General features: G+C 38.3%; 1 protein-coding gene across 2 annotated transcripts in view; it reads left to right on the top strand.

Moving 5' to 3' along the window:
* DCP2 (decapping mRNA 2) overlaps positions 1 to 20906 on the top strand; it is a 53674-nt gene extending 32768 nt beyond the window's left edge. Inside the window, exons 5-11 of one of the 2 annotated variants that reach the window (XM_004010170.5) lie at positions 3910 to 4062; positions 4171 to 4283; positions 4378 to 4485; positions 7272 to 7410; positions 9866 to 9976; positions 11981 to 12032; positions 13648 to 20906. In XM_004010170.5, the coding sequence (XP_004010219.1) occupies positions 3910 to 4062; positions 4171 to 4283; positions 4378 to 4485; positions 7272 to 7410; positions 9866 to 9976; positions 11981 to 12032; positions 13648 to 13811 (840 nt within the window). In that variant the 3' untranslated portion in view covers positions 13812 to 20906. The remainder of the gene's footprint in view (positions 1 to 3909; positions 4063 to 4170; positions 4284 to 4377; positions 4486 to 7271; positions 7411 to 9865; positions 9977 to 11980; positions 12033 to 13647) is intronic. The other variant, XM_004010171.5, reaches the window with a different exon arrangement.
* The last annotated feature ends 454 nt before the right edge of the window (positions 20907 to 21360 follow it).

The following is a 21360-nucleotide window of genomic DNA, read 5'->3' as shown; positions in this document are numbered from 1 at the left end:
GGTAGGTGCTGAAGCTAGAGGGAAAAGGAGGAATTCCAGCGTAAAAGGCGCACACTGGTTTCTAGTCAGTAAAGAACCAAAGCCTTTTTCATTTGAGGGTGAAGTGGGAAAGGAACTTGCCAGAGAACATAAATGTTATCTGAAGGAGAACATTGAAGGCTAGAGGAGACTAATGGTTTTAATTTTTATTGGGGTATAATTGATTTACAGTGTTGTGACGTTCAGGTATACAGCAAAGTGAGTCTGCTGTATGACTGTCTGGCCAGTCTTTCAGGTCCTTTTCCCATGTGGGCCGTTAGAGGGTACTGAGTAGAGTTCACTGTGCTCTGCAGTAGCTCCTTATTGCCTCTCCTAGGTGTAGCAGTGTGTCTGCGTCAGTCCAGTCTTCAAGTGAATCCGTCCCCCCTCACTAGTGGTTTTTTAAGCAGAGGCCTGGGATTTTAATAGATTAAAAAGCATGGCTTTTCTGGTTGAAGGAGAAGGTGAGGGTTAGCTGTGGGGGTTAGCTGTAACACTTTATTCCCAGGAACTGGGGTTCCATGTCTTGTCAGTCCTTGAGGCACTATGAGGAAGGGCAGTTTTAGATCTGAACTAAGTTCAGAATGATCTCTGTTTCTAAAGCAAGCCATTCAGTATTACAGAAATCCAAGTCTGTGCCCTGACCAGTAATGCTGAAGAAGCTGAAGTTGAATGGTTCTATGAAGACCTACAAGACCTTTTAAACTAACATCCAAAAAAGATGTCCTTTTCATTATAGGGGATTGATATACAAAAGTAGGAAGTCAAGAAACACCTGGAGTAACAGGCAAATTGGGCCTTGGAGTGCAGAATGAAGCAGGGCAAAGGCTAGTAGAGTTTTGCCAAGGGAATGCACTGGTCATAGCAAACACCCTCTTCCAACAACACAAGAGAAGACTCTACACATGGACATCACCAGATGGCCAACACCGAAATTAGATTGATTATATTCTTTGCACCCAGTGATGGAGAAGTTCGATACAGTCAGCAAAAACAAGACCGGGAGCTGACTGTGGCTCAGATCATAAACTCCTTATTGCCAAATTCAGACTGAAATTGAAGAAAGTAGGGAAAACCGCTAGACCATTCAGGTATGACCTAAATCAAATCCCTTACGATTATACAGTGGAACTGAGAAATAGATTTAAGGGACTAGATCTGATAGACAGAGTGCTTGATGAACTATGGACAGAGGTTTGTGACATTGTACAGGAGACAGGGATCAAGACCATCCCCATGGAAAAGAAATGCAAAAAAGCAAAATGGCTGTCTGAGGAGGCCTTACAGATAGCTGTGAAAAGAAGAGACGCAAAAAGCAAAGGAGAAAAGGAGAGATATAAGCATCCGGATGCAGAGTTTCAAAGAGCAGCAAGGAGAGATAAGAAAGTCTTCCTCAGCAATCAATGCAGGGACATAGAGAAAACAACAGAATGGGAAAGACTAGAGATGTCTTCAAGAAAATTAGAGATACCAAGGGAACATTTCATGCAAAGATGGGCTCGATAAAGGACAGAAATGGTATGGACCTAACAGAAGCAGAAGATACTAAGAAGAGGTGGCAAGAATACACAGAAGAACTGTTCAAAAAAGATCTTCACGACCCAGACAATCACGATGGTGTGATCACTCACCTAGAGCCAGACATCCTGGAATGTGAAGTCAAGTGGGCCTTAGGAAGCATCACTTCAAACAAAGCTAGTGGAGGTGATGGAATTCCAGTTGAGCTCTTTCAAATCCTGAAAGATGATGCTGTGAAAAGGCTACACTCAATATGCCAGCACATTTGGAAAATTCAGCAGTGGCCACAGGATTGGTAAAGATCAGTTTTCATTCCAATCCCTAAGAAAGGCAATGCCAAAGAATGCTCAAACTACCGCACAATTGCACTCATCTCACATGCTAGTGAAGGAATGCTTAAAATTCTCCAAGCCAGTCTTCAACAATACATAAATCGTGAACTTCCAGATATTCCAGCTGGTTTTAGAAAAGGCAGAGGAACCAGAGATCAAATTGCTGACATCGCTGGATCATCAAAAAAGCAAGAGAATTCCAGCAAAACATCTATTTGTGCTTTATTGACTATGCCAAAGCCCTTGGACTGTGTGGATCACAATCAACTGTGGAAAATTCTGAAAGAGATGGGAATGCCAGACCACCTGACCTGCCTCTTGAGAAATCTGTATGCAGGTCAGGAAGCAACAGTTAGAACTGGATATGGAACAATAGACTGGTTCCAAATAGGAAAAAGAGTACTTTAAGGCTGTATCTTGTTACAGTGCTTATTTAACTTATATACAGAGTACATCATGAGAAACGCTGGGCTGAATGAAGCACAAGCTGCAGTCAGGGTTGCCGTGAGAAATATTAATAACCTCAGATATGCAGATGACACCACCCTTATGGCAGAAAGTGAAGAAGAACTAAAGAGCCTCTTGACGAATGTGAAAGAGGAGAGTAAAAAAGTTGGCTTAAAGCTTAACATTCAGAAAACAAAAGATCATGGCATCTGGTCCCATCACTTCCTGGGAAATAGATTGAGAAACAGTGGAAACAATGGCAGCCTTTATTTTTTTGGGCTCCAAAATCACTGCAGATGGTGACTGCAGCTAACTACACCCTGTGTACAAAGGTGGTTGTAGCTGTTTTCTTGGAATCTGTCCATTGAAATGTTAGTATTAGTCCCAATTCAATTTTCGTGTTTGAAGAATGGTTTTCTTTGTATAAGACGTTTTTCATTCTGTAGCTTGGTTATACATGTACATTTGTGGTTACTGAATCAAATCCCTATGAGGTTCATATTATGCCCATGGAGTGGGAACCACTGATGTATCCTAACATAATAAGGGTTTTGGACCCAGTTATAGAGTGTGTGTGTGCGCATGCGTATGCGTGTACGCACATGCGCAGGGGCTTGATTTCCCTGCATCAGTAAGCAGGTTTTGGGTATCAGCTGAATGGTTTACAATTCAGCTCAATTCTGACACTGTCTGGAGGTAGCATCACATTCCAGAGGTGAAGGGCTCAGTTCTATAAGACCATGCTTGGCTTCAGATGCCAGTTGCAACGTCCAGGTTGTCACTTGTGCCTTTTGATCCCCCTCTTTGGGTTTGATTAGTTTTTGCTAGAGTGATCATAGAATTGAGAAACATTTTTCTTATTAAGTTTTCCAGTTTATTGTAATAAAAAGATGTAACTTAGGAATAACTAGATGGAAGACATAAATACTTAGGGTGCAAGGTACAGAAAAAAGCAAGGAACTTTCTTGCTGTCTTTGGCACCACTATCCCCAAATCTTCATGGGCTTTTCAAACTAGAAACGTTCTTTTTGATTCTTATGGGGTTGACTGAGTTTATTTCCTAGAGGTGGGGGAGGAGGGGCCCATTGAAAGTTTGAACCCTCTTGATCACCTGGCAACCAAATTAATTCCCGAAGTGGACTCCAGAAGTCACATAATTGACAGGACTAAAGATACTTTTGGGCTTCCCTTGTGGCTCAGCTGGTAAAGAATCTGCCTGCAAAGCGAGAGACCTAGATAAACAGCAAAGATACTTTTGCTTTTATCATTTAAGACATTCCAACCGCTTTAGGAGCTCTTATATCAGAAGAGGGGACAGTGACCAAATATATATTATTGTAAATCGCAGAATCATGTGTTTCCTTTTTTTGAATAGCTGAAAAAACTTAGGCTTAAATGTGTGAGGAGGTTTTTCCATAGAGACACAGCAAGAACTGGACCCTGAAATACTGTGATTTTTTTTTTATATATATAGTGTTTTTATGCATTTAATTGCCTGGATATTTCTAAATTTGTGACTTTGAAATAAGCAAATATTAATGGACTGAAGGTCTTACAGCCAAACTTGAAAATCATCCAGATTTATTATTTTCAGGTCTTTGAAGAAACTGGTTTTGATATCAAAGATTATATTTGTAAGGATGATTACATTGAACTTCGGATCAATGATCAGCTTGCTCGTTTGTACATCATTCCAGGAATTCCAAAAGATACAAAATTTAACCCAAAAACCAGAAGAGAAATCCGGGTATGTAATTGAGAAGAATTTTTAGGTTGCTGGATGGTATATAATTAGATGATGTAAGACATTGCTTTTAGAAACTCCTTGATAATAACTAATTTTCTTGTGTTTCAGAATATTGAGTGGTTCTCCATTGAGAAATTGCCTTGCCATAGAAATGATATGACCCCAAAATCCAAACTTGGTTTGGCACCAAACAAATTTTTTATGGCCATTCCTTTTATCAGGTATATTTGTATTTTTTAAAATAAGAAACTTCACAATTCTGATAGTTTTTTTACATAGCCAAGTTTTAAAAGTGAATTCTTAATGTCTCCATAGACCATTAAGGGACTGGCTTTCTCGACGATTTGGAGATTCCTCAGATAGTGACAATGGATTTTCCTCAGCTGGTAGCACACCAGCTAAACCTACTGTGGAAAAATTGAGGTAAAGAAACAGATGTGTTGGATTTTGACTTTTTGGTCTTTTTTAATACATTAGTAGCTTTTTGCTTAAAAAGTTTGCAGAGGTGTTGGCTTCCTTTTATAGATACTATTTTGTTACTAGTCTCACAGGTAATAGACATTTTAGAGGGGTGGTCTTTGGATGAGAGGTTAATTGAAGTTATAAAGGAGCTTCAGGCATATTTTAAAATAGTATACACAAGAGAGTGTCAGCTTTTAAGATGGATAGCTAGAGTATGAGGAAAAGAAAATTTTTTCTCTTTGTATATATTCATAGTGCTTGTTCTGTGTTCTCATATCTTTACTTTAGAAATAATTGCGTTTCTGTATGTGGTTGAATGTCTGTTTTTGTGAGGAGGAGATGAGGGATGCTGACATATAATTTGTTCAGAAAGATAGCACTGTAAAGACTTGGGCTTGCACCTTTCCTTTCCCTAGCTTAGACTGTATATTATAAGGAGTGATTATTACATGGATAAGAACTGCAAAGAGCATTTTCTTGTGTGGGACTTAATTGTATCCACATCACAATTATAGAGTAGGCTAAGTAATTTTCTGAAATTAGTTCAGTTCAGTTGTTCAGTCCTGTCTGGCTCTTTGTGACCCCATGGACTGCAGCATGCCAGGCCTCCCTGTCCATCACCAACTCCCGCAGTTTATTCAAACTCATGTCCGTTGAGTCATTGATGCCATCTCATCCACTGTCCTCCCCTTCTCCTCCTGCCTTCAGTCTTTCCCAGTAGCAGGGTCTTTTCAAATGAGTCAGCTCTTTGTGTCAGGTGGCCAAAGTATCGGAGTTTCACCTTCAACATCCGTCCTTCCAATATAATTTTCTGAAATAAGTATATGTATTTGTAATCAACTTGAAGAACTTCGCCTTGTTAGGTTCGGAGAGAGTTGCTTTCTAAATTTTCTCTAAGTTAGATGCTTTGTTTTTATCCTAGAGCTTTAAAAAAACAATAGGAGTAAATCACACCTACTGTATTTAAATATTTTTTAAATACATAGGGAATATTCCATTTTAGTTGGATTTTATGAGGACAGGAGATTGGACTAAATGCCTTCAAAGTCATTTGTGCCTTTCAGAATCTGTGACTATAATCACCAAAGTACATACCACTAAATATAACTGAAGAAGAAAAAAGAAAAAACAGGAATGTAGTCATGATTTAAAAAACCTAATCACTAATAAAAAGTTATGGAATAGTGATAGTGTTTGAAAAGAAATCGTGTCACTGTTTAAGAATCTGTCGGCCATAGTGGTATGATACGATCCCCACATCTTTCAGTCGATACTAGGGTTTGTGATCCTAGATAATGGAATAAGGAGATAGTAAAACAACTTCTCAAACAAATTTCAGGTTTCTCAGGCAGGATGATGTCTCTCTGTAGCATATAGACTAACTCTAATGACGTTTTGGATGATTTACTTGAATTTTGTCTAAAGAAAGAAAGCCTGCAATTTAATCATAATTTTTAAATGGAAAAGGGGACAGATTCTGAAATATTCAGAAACAATCTTACTATTATATGGATCTTGGGATCAGTGACTCTGGACCATATTAATATATGTAAGTGGTACTATAGAATACAATTTATCTTTACTACAAACTATTACAGTTGATTTCTTTGGTGTTAAGTATTTGAGACTGGATCTTTATTTAATATGCTTATCTATCATTTTGAACTCCTTAATTTCCTTGGAAGAAAAGCTGTGACAACTCTAGACAGAGTATTAAAAAGCAGAGACATCGCTTTGTGGACAAAGGTCTGTATAGTCAGAGCTATGGTTTTTCCAGTAGTCATGTATGGATATGAGAGTTGTACTGTAAAGAAGGCTGAGTGCAGAAGAATTGTTGCTTTTGAATTGTGGTATTGGAGAAGACTCTTGAGAGTCACTTGGATAGCACGGAGATCCAACCAGTCCATTCTAAAGGAAATCAACCAGGAATATTCACTGGATGGACTGATGCTAAAGCTCCAGTATTTTGGCCACCTAATGTGTGGAGCTGACTCATTGGAAAAGACCCTGCTGCTGGGAAAGATCGAGAGCAAAGAGGAGAAGGGAGCGACAGAGGATGAGATGGCTAGATGGCATCATTGAGTTGGACATGACTTAGCCACTGAACAACAGCAACAACGTGGCTCAGGTTTTCAGGTCTTCCAGTATGGAGGGTCCATACTGACCTGTGCAGGGTCAAATTCCACACGTAAGCATTCTCTTAAAGAATTGAATTGTCTGTCCTGTTATAAAATTCCACTGATAGATGTTTATTTAGAGTAGCTTTATTTATTGGCTTCATTACTAAATTTATTAAATTTGTGAAAGAATTATTTCCTTCAGATTCTTTTTTGTTGTTCGGCCGGGCTGCCAGGCTTGTGGGATCTTAGTTCTTCATCCATGGCTTGAACCTGTGTCCCTTGCAGCAGAAATGCAGCGTTCTAACCACTGGGCTGCCAGGAAATTCCCCAGATTTTTAAAAGTACAGTCATTTTAGGAGGAGTTGGTATCAGTAATTTAGAAAAGTTTGGGACTAAAAATAATAGATTTTCACCCCATTCAAGAAATGTGGAGTGGTAGGCATTCTTCTGGGTTCTGGCAGTAAAGCAGTAGACAGAGTCGACATGAATCCCTTGTGGAATTTAAACTCCAGTGAAGGGAGACAGATCGTGAATAGAGTAACATTTATAGTCTGTTAGATAAACTCTCAAGGTTTGGGAAGAAGTATCATTAAAATTTTCTGATTTTATTTTTAAATCTTGTTATAGTCGAACCAAATTCCGGCACAGTCAGCAGTTATTTCCTGAGGGTTCTCCTGGTGACCAGTGGGTAAAGCACCGGCAGCCACTGCAGCATAAACCATATAGTAATCATCACGCCGAAATGTCTGACCTTTTAAAAGCAAAGGTGAGTGATAATGCATTTAAGATTTTCGTAATTTAAGATCGTTTGATTTTGAAATGCATCTGAGTTGAGGCCTTGCAGATTAACAGTTGTAGAGCTCTTGGTTGTTCATCCAAGGTGCCTGTGTTCCTGGTTTGTGATTTGAAGCTGGGATGAGACTGCTAACCTTTACAGCTGTGGTATTAATCCAGTGTAGTAAGGCACATGAATTAACATCTGATTTTGGTAAATATGCTACCAGTGAAGGGCTCACACTGTGGTGTTCTTCAGTGTGTGGTTGCATCATAGTTGATTCATCCGTTTTACTCTTGGTGGACATGTTTGTTGTTTCTACTTGGGGGCTTTACACATCACACTGCTAGGAATGTTTCTGTACATGTATTTTGATGAACATATACAGTTCTTTTGAGTATATAGAATTGTTGGAGCAGTGGATATGCCTGTGTTCTTAAGTATATACTGCAAACTATGTTCTAAATAATTTGTATCCCCTGCAAAATATTTGAGAGTTCCATTTGTTCCATATCCTTACTGATCTTTGGTGTTACCTGTCTGTTACTTTAACCATCTATTTCTGTACCAGTCTTTACTTTTCTTCTTTTACAAATATACTGGGTTCATCAGAATTTAAAACTTCTGTTCTTGAATGGTCACTGTCAAAAGAGAAAAAACACCCATGAAATGGGAGAGTTTGCAAATCACATATCTGATGGGCTTCTATCCAGGATATATGGAGGCCTCCTATAGCTCAACAACAGCAAAGAAGAAACAATTTAAAAAATGAGTGCCCAACAGCTTGAATAGACATTTATTGAAAGAAAACATTTACATGGTCAGTAAACACATGAAAAGATGCTCAGTTGGGAAGTAATAAGAATGTAGTAAAAAATGGAAAATAATGAGTTGACAAGAATGTAAAAAGGTTGGAACCCTTGTGTATTGCAGGTGGGAATGTAAAATGGTACAGCTGCCATGGGATAGCTTGGTGCTTCCTCAAAAAGGTACACATAGAATTACCATGTGACCCAGCGGTTCCACTCCTTGGTTCATATTCAAAAGAATTGAAAGCAGGGACTCAGAGAGATAACTTCCGTACCAGTGTTCATAGTAGTGTCCATGATTGCCAGAAGGTGGAAACAACCTACATGTGTGTCAAAAGATTACTCGATAAACAAAGTAAACATACAGTGAATATTATTTGGCCTTTAAAAGGAATGAAATTATACATACGTGCTGCAGCATGGATGAACCTAACACACAAAAGGACAAATACTATATGATTCCACTAATTAATTTGAGATTACCGGAGCTGAGACACAGGAAAAAACAGAAGTATTTAATAGACAAAGTCTCGGTTTCAGTGATAAAAAAGTTTTGTAGATGGATACTGGTGGTGGTTGCACAGCTTTGTGACTGTACTCAGTGCCACTGAAGCTGTACTAACTGCCACTGAGCTGTCCATTTAAAAGTGGTTCAGGTGGTAAGTTTTATGTATATGGTACACAGTGAAAAGGTAAATATCGAAAAGAATGGAATGAAATGGGTTAAAGGTATGGGCTAACATGAGCCTCTGAAAGCTATTTCCCTTCCTTTAAGTTATTGTTTTCAAGCTATTTTAAAAGAACTAAATTTTTTCTGTTGGTAGATAGGATGTACATAAGTGTATTTATTGTAAAATAATAATGAAACTATTCTTTGCACTGTTTCAGCTAGTTCTCTTAAATAACTGTTTTTAAGACCTTTAAGGCCAAATTAATGTTTAAAAACTGTTTTAAGTTAAACTTGATTTAACTCATGTTTAAGCAATATAGCAAGATGTTGACTACTGCATGTTTAGGTTTTAGGTCTAAATTTAGGGATTAAAAGTGAAAGTGAAATTCTCTCAGTCGTGTCCAACTCTTTGTGACCCCATGGACTGTCCACAGGGATTCTCCAGGCCAGAATCCTGGAGTGGGTAGCTGTTCCCTTCTCTAGGCAATCTTCCCAACCCAAGGATTGAACCCAGGTCTCCCACATTGCAGGCAGATTCTTTACCATCTGAGCCAAACCAGTCTTATTTTTTATTTTATATAAAAAGATTATTAATTTTAAAATCCCTGTTTATTAATAGTTTAAAGCAGGTTTTAGGGTAACAGTGATCACATCTGGTGCTTGTTTCCTGCTCTAAGGAGTGAAGTCAGGGTGCCTCAGTGTTCCTTCCTAGAGAGATTTTCTTTGATAGTCATAAGGTTTTCAAAGTTATTTCTAGGGAACATTGTATTTGCTGTTTTGTATCTTTCGAGGATTCTTGCTCTGTGAAGCTCTCTATAATAAAAGATGTTGATAGTGGTTCTTCGGTGTTTTAGGAAGATTTTGGAGGGTTTTGCTGACCTCTGATCGAACCAGCTAATGGGGTATATTATTTTATCCTATTACATTGTGTTGTACGTTTACATTTTATTTCTTATTGGAAAAACAGAATCAAAGTATAAGGGGAAATGGCAGAAAACAGTATCAAGATTCACCTAATCCAAAGAAAAGAGCAAATGGGATCCACAGCCAGCCAGCCAAGCAGCAGAATCCCTTGGTGGTAAGAGTTAACAATGCTCATGCTAAGGCAGTTCATGCTTTCCAGAATGGGGCAAGGGCATTGTCAAGGCATTTTGAATTGCTTTATTGACAGGATTTTTATGCACCTGTGTGTGTGCTGGTCACCCACTAAGAAATCTCTGCCTACGCTCGATGATAGATTTGGCGTGTTGATTCAGTTGTGCATCTGATCTTTACTTTTTTATGTGGGTATTTGTTTATCTGCTTGTTTACGATTTTTAGCATGAATTCTTATTGGAGTGTAGTTGATTCACAGAGTTGTGTTAGTCTCCGGTGAAGAAGTGGCTCAGTTCTGCGTATGTCCGCTCTAGATTCTGTATCTGTATAGCTCACTACAGAGCGCTGAGGAGAGCTCCCGTGCTGTTCTGCAGGTTCTTAGTAATTACTGCTATGTGGGTATTTAGACTTACGTTAATAGTTTGGAAACAGTGTTAGTCAACTCTCCTTCTAGATGAGTCCTAGGTATTCTATTTTTCTAAATTGTGTCTGTATTATTTTAATGAAGTTAAAAGTTTGGAATAGCTTCACAGTCTGTTTTATTTTTCTTCAAATTGATAGAATTCAGAAAACGAAAACAAAACACTCACAGCCAATGCCATAGTCATTAGACTGGGCTGAAGGACAGATACCTGTGAGCGTTTTAAGACATTTATTTCCATTCTTTCAGTCTGTGTTCCAGAAAGTAATTAATAACTAATAAGCTCCCTTGCTTATCTTTTCCATAAGTCTTGGTATCTCTATGTTGAATTTTCTTATATTGTAGCTTCACCTGTTTTTCCTTCTTTAACAGTGGATAATAATAGTAATTTCAGATATTTAGCAAGAGTGTTTTCCTTGAATTCCTGGGTGCCGTTGACTTAACCTGGAGTGTTTTGATTCCACAAGCAAGCACAAGTTAAATGTTTAATGTTGGACTGCTTGCTCTCTATTATTGCACTCCACTCTAGGAGAAATAGTGACAGGAACAAAGAAGACAGTCTTAATAGATGGTCAGAAAGCTTTTAATCTAATTCAACATCTGTCCCTAACAAAAGCTGGACAGATTAAAATGATAGTATTGTATAAATGTTAATTCTTCTCAAATTAATATCTAGATTTAATTCAGTACCAATCAAAATACTTTGGATTTTTTTGGGGGAACTTCACAAATGACTCGTATTTGGAAGAACTTGAATAAGTTTTTAAAAAAGTTCTTAAAGTTAATGATGAGGACAAGTATATGAAAACTTAAAAGGGAAAGCTATAAGTGATTAACATATAAATATGTAGTTCAAGAGAGTAAATTTCCCCGTTAGATTGGCAAAGATGAACAGATATCTAGTTATGTATTGCTGAATACATTGAGAACACTTTCAGCGTTCTAGAGAGTAGTTTGGTGGTATTGAAAGTGTGACTTCCTTACCATGTTTCCCTAAAAGATAGAGTGTTCACCACATTGCTCTACATTATGAAAACATGGAAACAATCTAAATATCTAAGAAGATATTAACTGTAATATCATAGATATGTGCCATAGACTACCCTGTAGTCATTAAAAGTGTTGGTGTAGATTTGTATTAATTTTTTATTTGTGTTTATTGAAAAAGGGGTATGTTCATAGTGTATTACATTTAAAAAGGGAGTTATAGAATAGCATATACTGGATAATTCTGTTACATAATTATATGAAAGTACATTCACACATATCTTCATAGAAAAAAAGCTGGAAAGATGTACTGTAATGTTAATGATCTCCAAGTTGAGAAATTTAATAAATAATTTTCTTTTTTTCCCTGGTGTTTCTATATTGTACATATAATGAAGAATTAAAAACAGTTTTAGGCTTAAAAAAATTACTTTAAAATGCCAATGCCGAGTGGGGATGGTGATTATATTCTTGGTTTAATTTTCTTCCTGAGAAATTTGATAATGTATCTCCTTATTTATATCAACAATAAGTGAAATAACTGGATACGGTATGTTGTATGTTTGTGTTTTTTAATAGAAATGTGAAAAGAAACTTCATCCACGAAAACTTCAGGATACTTTTGAAACAGGCAAGTCATTTTTTTTTTTAAATTTCTTCCAGTTGGGATTCATCTTGGTTTTGAAGTAAACTTGATTTAAGTAGTGTGTGACGAACTGTGATAGATGAGCTGAAAGAGTTGCACATGGTCTATAGAGAGTTCACACATGCGGTCAAGTTCTCTAAATAGGAAACTGGCTAAAAATAAAAAAAATTATTTAAATGATCAAGATGAAATTATTTGCCTTTTCAGTATACTGTTACTTTAGTGACTGTCAGGCGTTGATGCTGTGTGTGAATATTGTAAACAAATAAATAGTTGCTTAATGGTTAGACGGTTAGTAGACCCAAGTAATAGTGAGGAGACCTCACCCTCACACATATGTGAGGGGAGAGCTCACTTCAGAAGGGAATGGTCTCCCCCTCGTTAAGGTGGTACCAAGGATAGTCTTCACTAATACGACGTTTGGCTCTTCTCCATCCTCAGTTATGGAAAGGAGGAGGTGTGTGATTTGATTTGAAAGTAACGGTGAGGAATGTAGAAAGCGCTTTGTAAATTCTGATTTCATAGGTGTCATTCGGAAGTACAGTAGACTGTTTTTTTCTTAGGTGCTATTTTGTATGGTATGAAATTCCTCATGTAGTAGATAAGCATTTATTTACCATCTAGATTTAAGGGTTTCATCTAGAAAGCTCTTTAATAATTGAGCAGCATTATAATCATACTCGCTTCCTTGCATTACTGTTTATGATGTAAGCAAGATGGAAGCTCTTTAAAAATGAGATGCTTTAACCCTGTTCTGGGAAATTAAGGATGTCCTCTTAGTAGGACTTCTCTGGCCACCGTAGGTGGTGTGGACATGATAGGCTGATAGTTGAATTAATATAACTTCAGAAACCAATTATTTCACAAAACCTTTAAAAAGCCATATGTTTAGGAACATTAAAGAAGGCACATTAGAATGCATACCCAGCTCAGTTGGGCGTGACACAGAGATTTTGAGTTGTCTTGAGAGAGAAGTATAAAAGGAGTTATTGTCTTGGGAAACCTCACATCAGACTTCATTTCTACCTCAGCCTTCTGGTGTCTATTCCAGACCCTGCTGTTCCAAACCAATCAGGCTCCTGTTCTACTTAGGCAAGGGCGGGGGCAGGGATGGGGTGGGGCAAGCTATGGTAAGTTGGAGTTTTGTTGCACAGTGAGTTTGAAAATCTGGATTTTTCTTTAGGTTGATTTATTCTCTGAAGATGTGGTAACCTTCAGCTTTATTTTTCTGAATTGGAATCTGTACAGATCTTATATTGTAATTACAGTCTTTATAATGTTTACATTTTGATCTCTGGAGAAGCTCTCATGTTGACAAAATATAAATATAGGTGGTGAATAAAGGTATGCCCATTTTTGAAAGCAGGTGAATATTAAGGATCTTAAAGACAGATCTTGAATGTTTATGTGGAATAAGAATAGATTGGAAATTCACTTTGAATATCAGCTTAGGGAAAGGAAAATATTTTGGTGGTTCTACTTAGGTTAGATTTAGAGTGTGGGAAGGTGAATTATACTGCATGTGAATTCCTTCTTAACAAAAGGTAAAGGGCAGGATTTGATTTCTTAGCTGAGCTTATTTGTTTTGCTTTCTAAGCAGATGCTGTGTATGACTCGCCTCACTCCGGTGAAGACCAGTTGCTCGAACATGCTGAGGGCCAGGCTGTGGCATGTAACGGACACTGCAAATTCCCCTTTTCATCCCGAGCTTTTTTGAGTTTCAAGTTTGACCATAATGCTATAATGAAAATCTTGGACCTCTGATAGCAGCACATGTGGAAGTCCCCAGATCAGAGGCGTGTTGCATTTGAGTGGGTGTCTCTTTGAGCCTTACCTTTCTCAGGTGTTGTAAAGAAATGCAGGGAGACGATGATGTTTCTGAACAGATGTTCTCTGTGCAGAAGAGAGAGTAGAAAGAAACATGAATTTGCACTGTAAATGTGGTTATAACTTTTATACACATGTACCTTTTCAGTGTTTGGCTAATGAATTTAAGTTGCTTTTTATGCGGGCATTTTTTTCTGTGATTGTGGTTTTTATCTTGTTTTCTGGTCACAGAAATAGTGTTTGAGTCATCATTAAGTAGCCAGGTTAATGGGAATATGCCATCTTCCCACTACAGTGATTGTAATACTAGTTTCCTTATACTGAAAATTTTAAACTTAAAATACACAATTATTAAATGAATACAAGACCCGAAATGTCACAGAAGTCAAGATTGCAGGGCATCTGCTCTGGTGGCATTTTGCACCTTGCTCCGCTTCTAACCGCTGAGGTTCTCTTACCCTCCTTGCTAGGAGTTCTGTTGAAAGGTTTTGCTTAGAGTCAGAATCTGCTATATAATGTTCATGTTCAAAATGAACTCACGGCACTTCGTGAAAGGACAAAGCCCTCAGCCTGGAGAGGGGCTTGAGCTGGTGGTGCAGAGCTGCGGCTCCAGTTCCGGTTGCGCCGAGTGCTCTCAGTGGGCCTGGGAGGTTGTGGGGAGAGGACAGCGGGGAGAGCACAGGCCCGGGACCCCGAGACCGTGCTGTCACAACTGCAGCACCCCACCGCCAGCCCCTGGGGAGCGTATGATTTTGTTCTCGTGCAACTTGCTTCTGTGTTACAGCTGTGTAAATATGTGTGGAATACTGACATTACTGGGTTTCACATTGCATGTCAGTGTTGGTCTCTGGAAACTGATGCTATGTGAGGTTCCCATTTGCAGCAGTAGCAGGGACTGACACACTTAGTAGCATATTGAAGCCTCTGGACCACGGACTGAAAAGGGAAGGATATGCAGTTTACCTAAGTACTGATAAATCATCACTAGGGGAGGAGCAGAACATGGAAGCAACATGTATAATTCACTCATAGAATGTATTTTGCTCCTTTAGGATTCTTAAATCCAAATAAGGATGGCAGTGCCCATTTAGAGAAGGAGTTTAGCTATGTAAAGCTATGGACAATCACCAAGGCTTTAAGGGGGCTTTAGTGTTTGGGCTGCTTCTGACCTCATTGAAGGTGTTTCTTTGGGGGTGGGGGGAAGAGTGTTAGCATATGCGTGTGTACGCGTCTGTCATATGGGTTTTAAAAATCTATTTTACATGTGGTATCCACAAAATATATCTCTGCTTGTAAAGTTTATTGTGGAAATCTTGATTCTGTATAGATAGTCTATTTAATAGGGTTTCTATTTAACCCTGTGGGACTTTTTTTGTAAGGAGTTCACTTGGTATTTCTTTGCTTTAGATTTTCAATGGCTTCATTTTAAAGGAGAAAATCTATTTATTAATAAAAGTGTCACCCTCTTGGTGCTAAGCAGGATAATTCAGTTATAGCAGTGTGTTAGAATTAGGTTATCCGGTGTCCTGCATCTTTTAATGTGACAAATTGGTGAATGCTTCTGTGACCTTTTAAGAACGCATTGTAAGATTGCTTTGGAAGCTCTTCACTGCTCTTTCTAAGAGTACAGCAGCTTTGCTTGGGTCTCCTTGAGCCATATTTATAGTTGGTCCCAGCATTCCAGGTTTCTGTTCTTAATGGAGTGGAAACTTAGTTTGTCTGGCAGGTGAGTTGTTTTCACTCGTTTATTGCCATCTGGAAACCATTTAATTTTTTGTGATTTTGAATGTGTGTTTTTCTGTTTAAGTGAGTGCTGTGGCCAGTCTTTCTGGTGCCTTGAGTTGGAATTTTCAGCTCTCGACACTAAAGCAGAAGAGATTAGTTACCAGAAATATGGCCTCTGACGGCGTTGAGCCTTTTCAAGAACCAACAGATTATCTCTTTTCAGTTATGGTAGTTTGACTGGTTAAATATTGCTATTGGGCTGCTTCAGTTAATGCACTGTGGGTGGGACAAAATAAGGGTACTGTTGGGATGGTAATTTTGGTATTGAGGCTTTTAGCTCTCTTAACAGTTTGAGATTTAAAAAATGTTAAAAGATGAGTTAAAGTTTGTGTGTGATGTGACTGAACTATGCAGAAAGTGTGTAAGCTGGATGTACCTGTTTCGTGTACGTCTGCTGCACTTCTCCCCTCGAACCTGTGTGTTAGAGTCTCAGTGTTCAGGTCACCTGGGAAAGAGCCGTGCTTAGCACAGAACTAGATTTCTTGATTGAGAAATTTTAGCATGGTTTGAAGAAATCCAGTGATAAGGGAGTGTGCTGAATATGCAATACGTTACTTCTGTGTGCTGCATTTTAAGAAGCTAGATGAGAATAGCAGTTGTGTTGGCTTCCATTATAGATTATGTCTTTGAGAGAAATAGGTCTTTTGAATCCATTTTTTCAGTATTCTTAGTTCCAAGGTTCAGTGTACTGTGAATCTTTTTATTTTTTAAAAATTTCCTAGGTGCTTTTATGTATACTGTAATGATCTGTAAGATGTTCAATGAATTGTTTCTGTACTTAACCATTATAATCTAGAAGACAGGGGTATGGTTTTATACGCTGTCACATGTTTTTGTTCAGCACTAGCAAATGAATGGTTTTAAGATTTCGAAGTGGTGTTCTCCTGAGACATGAGCATTTGGAGATATCTGAGAACCTACTTGAGCTTTTGTAGCATGGGTGAAATTTGGTTGAAGATGTTTGAAAGTGAAGTTGGATTTTCATGGTTATGAAAAGGTGAGTTTCCTGTGCTGTAAAGGAATGGTGGTCACTGCTCGCTGCTTTGAACTTGGATTATTTTTCCATTAAGTATCAAATGAAGATGTATAGCAATATTAATTTTATGCTATGAGATTGGGTTGGTATTGTCTTTTAAGTCGTTAGTGATTTTGTGTGTTAATATAAAAATACTCCTCAAGTCTAAGTGAATGGCATCCCTCCATAAGGAGGATTAAATTCTTCTATAAAACTTAATACATTGTAGCAGTCTTAGAAAATTTCAGGTCTGAGTGCATGTATGCATTAAAAAAAATTAACATTTCATTACCATTTCCCTTGCTGTTTGTTTTGTTTCCAACAGTTAACTTGAACAGTAAGGAGCAAAGTCAGTTAAAAAATTAGGCTTTTTGCAGAGTTATTTTTCTTGCTATGATAATATCTCTTGGCTTTTTATCTTTATTTTTGTGCCAGTGGCCCTCTGAGCTACGTGTTCAGAAATAATTTTGTTTTGATTGACATCTATTGTGTCTTGTTTTCTCTGAGGCAGTACAGTATTTTCTTTGCATATTAATCATAGTTAGGAGGTCGGATTAATTAACATTTTTTGACTGAAGAAAAATTAGGTGTTACCTAGCGATTTTGAATTAGGTATTTTCTAGCCTGGGGAAGGGGCTTGCATGTATTCCTGTAACGTTAAAGATAAACAAGACAAACTCATTCTGTCTGAAGGTATCAGTCTACTTTATGTTTTAAGTACCTGTCTCCAGGTAAATGGGTTTTAGTAAAATAAGTTTTGTTAAACTTTGTTCTTGGTAGTTTGGCGAAGCCTTGAGTCCCTCATTTTGTACTAAACTTTAAAGTCAATTTGTACAATTGCTGAAAATTGTAAAAATGGGATTATGATGGGCTTTCTCAGCATCTTTTTCTTCTTAGAACTGAGTTGTTTTTGAAGTTTGTGCACCTCTGTCGTGAAGAAGGCAGATCACAAATGGACAGTACAGGCTCTGTCTCGTGCTTTTGAAGCAATTTTGGATATCAGTTTCAAAAAACATGATAGGTTTTTTATTATAGGGTAAACAGTGCCCCGAAGGAAGAAGATAGCTATAGTTACTGGGCAAGGAAAACAGAAGGCAGAGATTTTAGAAGATGAAATCAATTCTCAAGTGCTGCATGAGGCATGAGGCCGGAAATGTGACCATTGCCTAGCCCAGGCAGAGTCTCATGTGTGGCCATTACCAAGCATTTTCTGGCTTGGGGTTTAATTTTGTTCTAAGTATGGTTGCCAAGGGGTCCAGAAAATCTGAAGGGATTTTTCTCACTTTCATAGTCGGTGTTTGAGACTCTGGTCCTGCCCCTGCTGATGCTGCTTCAGGACTCCAGCCACACTGCAGTGCTGACACACTGCTTTCTTCCAGGGACACAGCCCAGAGCACGCCCAGCCACCCTCCGCCGCGTGTCACAGTCACTCAGTGACCCACGGGACAGAAAGTACACTTGTCCCAGATGGGGGTCCTTCCCACCTAGTTTCCCGTGACACTGCTTATTACTGAAATGGTGGGCTGTAGCTGGGGAGCAGAGTAAAGCTACCTCCCCTGCCTGGGAGTGGACATGAAGGGCTGGCTTCCACCAGTTTTGTTGCTCAGACTTTATCATAAAAGTACAGAGAAGTGTAAATAAAAAACTGATGAAGTATTCAAGTTTAATGTTGAGAAACATGTTCATAACTGACTCTTCAATCTGGGTTCCTTAGGAAATCACCGGCAAAGAAATCCCTTTTGCCTTGGGTCTCCTGTGCTTAGCAGTCGGGTGGGCGAGTTAGGGCGGCAGCGTGGTGGCACAGTCTGAGAGGATCTGGCCTCAACGAGGCGCTCATGTCGGCTCTGTAGTTGCCGGTCAGGTGCCTTCCGGGGACAGGGATGGAATGCAGAGGGCAGTGGCCTGTGCTTTGTTTCATGTGGACCCTTGTTAGCCTTTGATCCGTTTGTCCAGTGGAAGAAGGCGGCTCTAAATAGTCACTTGCTGCTTGTTTGGTGTTGGGGTGTTCTTGTGGTGATTAGCCTCTATCTGGTGAGTGTTCTTTGAAGACCTATTGTTCCTGAGTCCTTAAAGAGGCCATTGAGTCTGTCCCTTCGTGTCATTTTTTTTCTTTCTGTAAGAATGTTTTTTTCTTTGTGATGCATCTCTATCGTCAGGCTACCACTGTGGGAATTTATAGGTAATAATTGTATCTTAACTTTGACCCTTGGGTCATGAGCAGTTAGGAAGGGCTGTGGACACCTGGGCTTGTTTATTTTAATTTCACAGCTGTTAAATTGGTTTGGGAACAGAGGAAACTTTTGTGTAGTTCTAGGGCAAACTGAGCAGTGTTCTGGTCTTTGACTGGTCTTAGTTAACATTCTTAAGTGTGGGCTTTTGGAGGTAAGATGTAACCTTTTCATTTAATGTGCTTATAATTCATTGAATCTGACGTTCTAAAACAGTCTTAAGCTATGGTGTGGAACATTTGGGGCACAAATCTTCATTGTTAGTCATTTCTCGCAATTGACGGGATTAGCTAGGTCTTTGTAAAATGATTGCTTAGTGTGTTTTTTTGTGATATTTAGGAATAGACTGGATGACAGGAAATGAAAGCACAGTCAGTTGTTACTGAAGTTGAGAAAGGTCGTAACTACTCAGCAGTTTGGTTAGTTTGATGCTTTTAATGCCTTTGCGACAGATGACCAGCAGTGGACTTGCGCTCTTCCTGTCTTACTCGGATGACATGCACTGATACAAAAGCACAGAAGCATCTGCAGAGCCTCTTTGTGCGCTTTGCTACTGTCCTAGGGCACTGCTGTCTCTAGTGGTCATTTTAGGTTCGTGTTTAGATCGTACCTTTTAATTTCAAATGCAAGAGCCCAAAGAACTGATTCTTTTACTTTTCGTTCATTTTATTTCAGATTTAGGATGGGAGACCGCTAACCTAACTCTCGTTTTACAAATGTTGTTGTTCAGTCGCTCAGTTGTGTCTGACTCTTTGCGACCCCATGGACTGCAGCACACCAGGCTTCCTTGTCCTTCACCATCTCCCAGAGTTTGCTGTTGTTGTCTGAGTCAGTGATATTTTTTCTTCAGTAAGAGGGAAGGAGAATGAACTATTTTGCATATGCATATATTGGTGTGTATATATACACACAATATAGATATTTTTTCTAATTGTTTTTAAAATTTACTTATTAGCTTATACTTAAAAATGAATGTTTGCTGAGTACTGATTCACACAACTCCGTTTTTTAAATTTTACCTGTTGACGTCATTGAAAATTTAAGAGTCTTCTTTCAGAATAAAATGATGAGTCAAATGAAATTATGGTTCATGTATTAACTAACTTAAGTGACCATCAAAATTAGTTTGGATGGGAAAAGAAATAAGAATTGGTTTCATCATGTTCCCGGTCTAGTTCCAAAATAAGAATTGAAGTGTCTTTGGTGCTGTGGAGACTAGGTAATGTTCATGGAAGATATGGAGTCTTCAAACAATTCCCTTGGGAGTTGGTTTTAGCAGACTAAGTTAATGTTGAACAAATTGGAAGCTGCAGAATTTGGTAGAAAAAAATTGATGAAACACTTAATTTTTACCTTAATTGAAACTGTTTTTATTACTTTAGCTTCTAGGGCATTTTACTGTTTAGACAGGCTGTGTAGGTAAACCATTGGAGTGATTCTGTTAGTAGTAATAAAGTTCTTGGTGCTTGGTTTGATTAATTGTCAAACATTTAGGAAAAGCAGAAAAGGAACCCCAAAACACTGTTGTACACCTTGTAGTTTTACTTTCTGACTGAATAGTAGTTTTCCTCTTTTCCCCTCAGTTTCAATGAAAAGATTAGGACTGATTTTCATTTACCTTGAGTTTATCTATCATAAGTAAAGGATTTTCAATGACTCATGTTTATAAATCGGAAGTTTAAATGTTTGCAGGATTACTGCACTTTGATTTCGACTAGAAATGCCAGCTGTACTCTCCGCTGAGAAAATGAACTAAGTCCTCTGTCATTACATTTGTGCTCTTTTGAAAGTTTGTGATGTAAATAACACCAGTTGAGAAGTGAGAAACCTTTTATCTTAAAAAATGCAGTTTGAATGATGGAGGGTTTCCTTTGTATTTTAAAACATTTTTACAGTTGATTGTTCAAATATTGGCTTTCTGTAAAAACATTGTTACATTTAGAGCCTTTGTAGTGCAATATCAATAAATTTTGCCTGCTTGGGCAGTTTTAATTACTACCTTAACCTGGCTTCTGCTACTGATACTTGTAGGTTGCAAGTTGCTGATATTTTGGCTGCATCTCTTTGGACCAATAAAAAATGACAAATGTGAGATATTTATATGATAGGAAGAAATATTAAAAGGTAGAATGTCTCTGCAAAAAATGAAAGTAACTGGTATGTATTCTCCATCTCAGTTTATGGTTTGGTTGTTGACTTTGAAAGCAAGTTTATATTGTGAGCTAAATACATAAAATCCAGTATTTCTTAAATTTGTATTAGAGTCAGGTTTTCTGAATGTAATGCTTTCCAGTCCTTGGATCTCAGGGGTCAAAGAAATACCATTCTTCTCTGCTAAAGACCTCAGATATATGATAGCAGTTTAAAAAAATTTTTTTAAGAAAGGACTTCCCTGTTGTGCAGGGGCTGCAGATTCTATCCCTGGTCAGGGACGTTCTGCATGCCGCAGCCAAAAGAG

Source organism: Ovis aries, chromosome 7, assembly GCF_016772045.2.
Source record: "Ovis aries strain OAR_USU_Benz2616 breed Rambouillet chromosome 7, ARS-UI_Ramb_v3.0, whole genome shotgun sequence".
Taxonomy (NCBI): domain Eukaryota; kingdom Metazoa; phylum Chordata; class Mammalia; order Artiodactyla; family Bovidae; genus Ovis; species Ovis aries.
This window is presented reverse-complemented; position numbering and strand designations above follow the sequence as displayed.